Below are 8,613 nucleotides of genomic sequence, written 5' to 3'. Positions count from 1 at the left end.
TTTGGTGTACAGTACATGGGTCAAATAAAACTAATCTACAATCTCTTTAATCCTTGTGTTAGTATTGTTCAGTGACATTCTGGTCATCTTTCATTTCCAGGTGAACCTTGTAAGAGAGACTCGACATTTGGATACAGCATACTACAAGAAACTTCAAAAACTGCAAAATAAGATTTGGCCAAATAAAGTAATTATCTCTGTGTATTTTAAAAGAAAAAGAATATTAGGTACATTTACAGAAACACCAAGCAAAAGAAGTAAGAATCTCTGGTCTCAGTTGCCACACTGATTATTTTTGTTAATATAGTTTTTTTTGAGGTGGCATGGTAATGTCTACAATGCCTATAGATGTAGCAATCCTGAATATGTACCTAATCTTAAACCATTTATAACTTTTGCCGTAAGTTTTATTTAGAGGTGTAGCCCTGTTGATTAAGCACTTAATGAACATAAGTAAGCATTCCATTAGTAATGATGCTAATGACACTGCAGCTCAGGCAGCATCTATGGAGGGAAATAAACAGTTGATGTTCCAGGCCAAAACCCCTCACCTGGATTGGAAAGAAAGCAAACAGAAACCAGAATAAGGTGGTGGAGGGAGGGGGAAGAGTGCAAGCTGGCCGTTGATAGGTGAGATCAGGTGAGGGGGAAGGTGGTAGGGTGGGGGAGAGGGTTATGTGATACACTGAAGATTAAAATAATCTGATAGGAGAGAATGGTGGACCATAGGATAAAGGAAGAAGTTGTGGAACCAGAGGAAAGGTAAGAGCAGATCATGACAGTGGGAAAGGGGAACAGAAAGCACAAGAGAGCCACCAGAATTAGGGAAACAAAGGGAGTAGGGGTAACAGACGGAAGTGGTTACCAGAAATTGCCATCAGGTTAGAGACTATCCCAAAGGAATATGAGATGTATTTAGCCTCCAAAATGCATTTAGCGTCACCGTGGCAGTAGAGCGGTCAGGGGCAGACATGTCGGTATGGGAATAGGAAGTGGAAGGTCACTGAGAGATCCTGGCTGTTGTAGTGGACAGTGTGAGGGTGTTCAATGAAGCAGTACTCCAATCTCTGTCGGATCTCACTAATGAAGAGGATTTTGCATGGGAGCACCGGATACCCTGACAGACCTGCAGGTGTAGTACCAGCTCACCTAATCCACAGGGGTTTCCCTACCAAAGTGGAAAACCTCACTTTTTTCCACACTGTACTCCATCTGCTTTGATGTTGTCTACTTATTGTGCTTGACTACATCCTCTTGAATCTCTGGACATCCTCAAAGTTACTTATATCCCTTTATTGTTTGGTGTTATCAGCAAATTTAGAAATGTTACATTTGATACTCACAGCCAGTTTGAAGAGGCATTTGAACTCAAGAAAGCCAGTACTGAGCTGGTGGTGTCAGAGACGTGACTGGAAGGCACAATGTCAGCCTATAGAGGTGGGGTTGCTCACTCTACAGGACCTGCTCTCCTTGATATTATGGGGACTGCAAAGAAAACATTCATCAGGACTAACACGGAGGCTGCAGAGCAAGCATCCAGACAGCTCTGGATCAAGACGTGTGACCTGTGGACCATTGCTGCTGGGATACAAGCCGGGGCCTAATCAACCCTGGCTGCATCACCTGGGCAAGAGTGCCTGATGTTGAAAGACCCAAAACATCCAATTACTTCACTGATGATGTGTCCCAGAGCATCCTAGGATGTATCTGTCTATAGATTGTAGACAGAAGAAGCAAAGTACTGACTCCTCCAATGCATAACCAATCACCATCTGTCAACTTGAGAAGAATTAATTTATTCCCACTTTGTTTTCTATTTGCTAAATCTCAATGCATGCAAATATAGCCTCTCCCCCCCCCCCCCACTTCCTCCACAATTTCAACACTGTACCTTGTTTGCCAATCTCCTTGAAACTTTTAGAAAGCCTTCTGAAAATCCTCTGGTTCCTTTGTCTGTTCTATTACATACAAACTCACAGCACTAGAATAGATTATTCAAAGATGGTTACCCTGCAAAAAATACATGTTGACACTGTCTAGCCACGTTATTTTCTAAGCATATTGATATCATCTTTAGTTACAGATCCCAGCATTTTCCCAACTATTAGTTTGATTAGTTCCCTGTTTTCTGTCTCCCTCCTTTCTTAAATAGTAAGCTCACATTTGCTGTGCTTCAATCTACGGGAACTATTGAATTCCAGAACCTATAAAATTTGTAAGATAATTAACTGAGCTTAAACATTCTCTAGAGTCACCCTTTCAAAGCTCAGGGATTAGATCATCAGGACCTTGGAATTTATCCATTTATAAATACATTAAATTATTGAGGTATATTGTTTTACTATTTTATTTTCTTGTCCTTATTTTCTATGGACTTTGTTTCACTGGTATTTTGGGAAATTATTTTTGATTATTCCTCTACAAAATATTAGTTTAATTGCTCTGCCATTTCTGTAGTAGCAGTTAGATATTCTCCCATCTCAATATACTACCCTCACTAGAGCTTTCATTTTACAAACCTTTTTATGTTCCTCTAATTTTAGATTTTCATTTTATCAATTTCCCTTGGTTATCCCTCAATAGATTCTAAAATGCTCCCAGTCTTTAGGCTTACTGCTTTTTATGGCAACTAATAATTTTCCTAAATATAATTCAGACAGGCCCATTTACACAAGGGTTTTGTTCCTAAGAATTGGTTTCTCCATGTCAGAAATGTCCATTTTCGATAGTAACTGCATTCTGTAAATCTTTGCTACACTTTTTTCCATTTTATTGAATAATCAGCCAACCACTACCCAACACCTAATGAAATATATACTTTATCCAGTAAACCATTTACTTCACCATAAACCACTTTTATTATTATTAGCTTGAAAATGTTTTTAAAAATGTATGGGGGTTTAGCATGAAATTGTATTTTCATAAGTCGGGTCATCCATAAGCAATATAAACTATTTTTAATTTCTCCCATTGGGTAAATTTTCCTTTTGACCTAAAGGACCTATGACGTCACTTTCAGGTACCTTCCTCCTTCCTCATCAGTCCTGAAAAAGGGTCTTGGCCTGAAATGTCAACCAAACGTTTGCACTAATGCTGCCTGACCTGCTGTGTTCCTCCAGCATTTTGTGTGCGTTGCTTTGGATTTCCAGAATCTGCAGATTTTCCCATGTGTATATTTATCACTAATTAATCAATGTTTTATCAGATGCAGTTAATCATCTGCCCATTTTAACAGAACTTGCCTTCCTACCACAGCCAAGTTGTCTCCCATACTTTCACAGTTGCCTTTGTACAGACTGAAAATCCAAATTTCAGATTCAGCTACATTAGTTTAAAACTAACTATAGAACTCTATCATACGGTATTATGGGCATTCTTTCCTGAGGCTGCCTTCACTACAAGATTAGTAACGTTGAAATTGGAATTGGTTTATTGTCATATGTAATGAGATACAGTGAAAAGCTTGTCTTGCATACTGTTCATACTGATCAGATCATTACACAGTGCACAGAGATTGTTCAATGTAAGACAATAAAAATGCAGAGAAAGTGCAGGTAGGCAATAAGGTACAAAATCATAACGAGGTAGATTGAGAGGTCAAGAACCATGTTTTATATCCCCTCTTGGTGCACAGTACTAAGTTGAAAATAATTTCTTCCCTGACTCAATTTAAAACATGATCTATACCTGAAACCTGAGGGCTAGAGCAGAGAATGGATTCCAGAAACACACTGTTAGCAGATTTGAATCGATCTATCGACCATAGATTGAAGCCTCCCATGATTACCATATTACTACTTGAAGCTCTGTAGATAGCTCCCCCTGGTGGCTTTACTTTTACTTGGCTATAATTCAACCAATTGTGATTCAATACCATTGAACCAAAATAGTTTCATGCTGCTGTACTAATGTCACCATACCACAACTTTCTCCTTTTTATTTAACCTTCCTAAATGTTAAATACCCTGGAATATGGAGTTCAGTTTCAGCCGCCTTGCAGCCACATTTCTGTATTAGTAACTGGTTCGTACTGATTTTATGACTATTGCTGTCTCAGCACCATCTTGTTGCAGATACTAAACAACAAATCTCTTTGTGGCATCTTGGAATGGTCTGTAATTCGTTAAATTCAAAAAAAAAATTTTAAAAGGAAAATGATCAAAAATCACTGCTTTTTGAATTGGCATCCCTTGACCCAAATGGGTAACATACACAAGCACAGACAACAGATGCTATTTAAAAACTGTTCACTCTAAGCATGGTGTAGTGTCTAACAGACACACATGTGCACATGACTGACTCTAGTTTGAAACTGTTCGGCAATGGTCTCCTGTCCCAATTAAGTGACATTGTGTCTCAAATAAATGAAGGGAATCCCAGTTGTTTTCTCAATTAGTTTTGTTCTTTAAGAGTTGGCTCAAATATGTAGCCACTCCAATAAATCAATGACCCAATTAACCGGAATTCACTGTATAAGTAATTCTTTTAAATTAATATACTGTAGTAATGGTAACAAATTTGAAGGTGGTCACTTGTTTCGTATGGAGACTCTGATTGACCCAAGAAATATCTCTGTAAAGAAATCTCTTATTGTCCACCCTGACTGTGCCCCTTTCCCATCACTGGAAGATGAAGTTGCTGATGTTGGGCAGGGGCATCCTCCCAGAGCTTTCAGTCTCCTCTTTCATTTTTTTTTCTTACAGGTCTTTGCATATGAATCTAGGTCCTCAGGTTCTGGTTCTCCTGGCTGTGGTTTTCCTTCGGTATTAGCTGTGAAATTCTTTTTGCCAGTCATAAAGTATGATTGCTATGATGTTTCCATGTTGTTTGGACATATCTTGCAATATCCCCCTTGAGTCAATGAGGCAACAGAACATGGTCTTCAGAAAACTGGTGGTATTCTGGACCATAAGCATGTGCTTGCCAGGCTGTCATGGATCTCCAGGTGGCTCATGGTTGAGCAGTCATCAGGTGTTGGAAGCTGCAACAGGAGATGATTAGCTGGTCACCAAAAATGTTGGATTGTGCAGATATCTTGTTAGAAGAAAAAAAAACTGAGCTACATTACAAAATGCTATAGCTAAAAGAGACTGCTAAAAAATACCTAACAGGTCAGGTACCATCTGTGAAGAGTGGCGATCTTAGTTAACATTGCAATTTGACAACCTTTCATGGGGGCTGCGTTTCTGAAATTGCATAATTCAAGTTTGAGTGCTAAAACATAACTTGAGTACTGTATATAGTATAAAGTATGTTGGAAGGGGAAGGACTAACATAGCAAAGTTCAGCATTCATTCTTTCTGTCATGTTTTCATCCATCTTTTATGTCCATCACAGACTGATCAGCTGCAATAATCCTTCACCATCCTCTGTTCATTGACTCCACTCGTGTCACCACAGCCTCTCATGGCCTACCCTTATCACAATTACTTCTATTTTCTTCTGCACTCTACCCCTTATCTACAGTTTAGTATATCCTTGTTTTCTAATTGTGCCTAGTGGTGACCCTAAACAAGAGATCCTCTTTCTCTCTCCATGGATGTGGCCTAACTTGCTGAGTGTTTCTAACATTTTCTGTGTTTATTTCAGATTTCTATGATCTGCAGGGGTTTACTTTTAGGCTTTTGATTGCTTTAATCATTATGGATTAGGTTTTCCTACAGATGAATAGTTGATCCTGCCTGGAACTTGAACGATCTGACAACTCTACATACTTGCAAGAAACAAGAACATCACAGTTCCTGAACACTGAAACACTAATCCCTCCTATTTACACCATGTCTATATCCTTCCTTACATCCATGTGCCAATCTAATCATCTCCTCAATACCTCTTACATATTTGCCTCTACCATACAAGGCAACACATTCCAGGCATCCATGACTCTCTTAGTAAAAATCTTACCCCTCACTTCCCCCATGAATCTACCCCCTCTCACCTTCAATGCATGTCCTCTGGTATTAGACATCTCAACCCTGGGAAACAGATGCTCTCTGTCCACTCTGTCTATGCTTTTCATAATCTTATAAGTCTCTATCAAATCTCTCCTCAGCCTCCGGCACTCCGGAGGAAACAACCCAAGTTTATCCAGCCTCTCGTGACGTCTCATGCCCTCTAAACCTCTTCGCCACCCTCTCCATAGCCTCAACATCCTTCCTATAGTGGGGCAATCAGAACTGTATGAAACTGAAACACCAAGCAGCCATATTTTGTGTCCAACATATTTTCATTTTGGGGCCATGAACATACAGTCACAAAGGGGATTTGGAAGGAATCTCAAAATGTGATGGAAATGGCAGTCGTGCTACCACAGTGGAGATGCAGCTTCTGATGCATAAATGAAAAGCTGATTGAATTGAATTAAATTGATGTGGATTTAATTGTGATTTTAAAATTTTAGGAAATTATACTTCCTGATAATTCACCCAGTTCTGTACAAATCCAAGATGAACCTAGAAGTAAAAACTACTGGCAGAAGGTTCCTGAAAAATTCCGCAATTACACATTGGATTCAATCATTGACAATCCGTTAGAAATTGAGAATTTCCAGGACTTCCTTGGAAAACATTTTGCAGGGTAAGTCCCAATAAGTATTTCTTTTAAATAAGTACAGTGAAATAGAGGCTGTACATGAAAAGGTGTACAATAGTAAAGATTCACATCCACACTTTCTAAACTTGGGTAGAAAATGGGGCCATTGTTTGCACAGAGAGTGTCTCCACAATTTACCCTTCTGCTAATTTTTAAGCATCTGTACCACTTCTGCAATCACCAGTTCTCTCTCCCGACAAATAGTGCAGTAAGTAAAAAGAAAAATTCTCATTTTTAAAGGGTTTTGTGAGAGGCGCTTGAGAGTTAGGAGTGAGCTGCAAATATGAAATATTCATAAATGTTAAAATACTCTCAAATAATGACCAGACCTGTTCTCAGACTATTCTTTAAAGATAAAACAAACTACAGATGCTGGAATCTGGAATAACAAACACAGTTAAGGAAGAACTCGATAGGTCAAACAGTATCTGTGGGGGCAAAAGGCATGAGTTGACATTTCAGGTCAAGACTCTGCATCAGGTATGCATGGCAACAAGAAAGATAACAGGCATATAGCAGTACGAAGGGAGGTGAGAGAGAGGTTGATGGTCGATAGTTGGAACTAAATAGGGAGGAGATGATGAGAAGATTGAACCAGATAGTGGAAAGAGGAAGGTGGTGGAGGCTGGTAATTATAGACTGAACTGTGTGGGGAGGAGCTGATGGGAAGGTGGAACCTGTTGGGGTGAGGGAATAAACAAAGGAAGAAAAAAAAACTAGGTGGAAAACGGAGTGTGTGTGTGTGTGTGTGTGTGGAAAGCATTGGGGGCGTAGATTATCTGATATGGAAAATTGGCCTATAGGTTACCCAAGTGGAAAGTGAGATGTTGTTCTTCCAGTTTGCACATTGCCTCTCCTTAGCAATGGAGACAGCTGAGGACTGATAGGCTGATGATAGAGTTAAAATGACTTGCAACATAAAGTTTGAGATAGCCATTGCAGACAGAGGGGCAGGTGCTCTCACTCAGAGTGCAGCTGCAGGTAGAGGCTGTCACTCCGTCTACACTATTTCATCAGTGAAGGGGTATTTCACATATCATTCACACTGAATGCAGTAGATCAGGTTGTAGGAATGCACATGGACTAGAAGGACTTTCTAGGGCCCTGAATGGAGGTAAGGTAATCTCCTTTTAGACGCCTGGCAGCCCCTCTGCTGTAGATGCTGTAACCCTCATGCACTTTCCGCTGTCCTCTGGCACCTTCCCCTGCAACAGAGGGAGATATAACACCTGTCTCTTCATTTCAGCCCTCACCACCAACCAGCAACCTAAACAGCCCTTCTGAGTGAAGAAGAGGTTCACCTGAACCTTTTTCAACCTAGTCTATTGAATTCAAAGCTCACAATGTGGCCTCCTGTATGCTGGTGAAGTCAAGGTTAGACTAGGTGAGATCTATCACGGCCATCTGGAACTTCTGATTGCATGTCACCTTAACTCTCTTTCACATTTCCACACTCAACCTTCTCCAGTGTTAGGGGACCTTATGCACGTTGGAAGGACAACATTTATATTCCATAGCTAGGTTACAGAGCAGTGGTATGAATATTGAATTTTCCACCAGCAGGGCTCCCTTCTCACACACATTCACTGATCCACCTAGTCTTCTTCTCCCTTTGCTCATCCCTCCCAACCTCTCTAACTATCTGTTTCCATATTCCCATCTGGTTCTGCCTACACCCTGCACCCTCATTTGTACTGCTATTTAGCTGGCAACCTTCCCTGTTGTCACTCAGTCCTGATGCAAGTTCTTGACTCAACTTGCATCTTTTGCCTCCTCAGATGTTGTTTGTCCCACTGAGTTTTTACAATTTTTTAAAATTCTAAATCTTACTGTCAGACCATTAGGTTTTATTGAAGTTCAGAATTGCTTCCCTAGCTAAGGTTTTATTTTTTATATGCAACAAAATGCCAGAATGCAGTTTTCAATTTTTGTCAGTTACTTAAAAGATTTGGTCATTCCCATATATTTATGTAAATTTATCCTTGTATATTTTGTTCTCCAAATAAGAAAAAAAATCCTTAA

The 8,613-nt window shown here is 39.8% G+C and overlaps 1 protein-coding gene across 1 annotated transcript in view; it reads left to right on the top strand.

The window, feature by feature from the left end:
- Window positions 1-971: 971 nt before the first annotated feature.
- The window catches only part of LOC132391884 (regulator of G-protein signaling 22-like), a 42,897-nt gene continuing 35,255 nt past the window's right edge, over window positions 972-8,613 (top strand). Inside the window, exons 1-3 of the mRNA XM_059965971.1 lie at window positions 972-977; window positions 4,704-4,763; window positions 6,401-6,576. Coding sequence (XP_059821954.1) covers window positions 972-977; window positions 4,704-4,763; window positions 6,401-6,576 — 242 coding nt within the window. The remainder of the gene's footprint in view (window positions 978-4,703; window positions 4,764-6,400; window positions 6,577-8,613) is intronic.

Source organism: Hypanus sabinus, chromosome 1 (assembly GCF_030144855.1).
Source record: "Hypanus sabinus isolate sHypSab1 chromosome 1, sHypSab1.hap1, whole genome shotgun sequence".
NCBI classification, from domain to species: Eukaryota; Metazoa; Chordata; class Chondrichthyes; order Myliobatiformes; family Dasyatidae; genus Hypanus; species Hypanus sabinus.
Note: the sequence above shows the minus strand (reverse complement) of the source record. Positions and strands in the feature narration are given on the sequence as shown.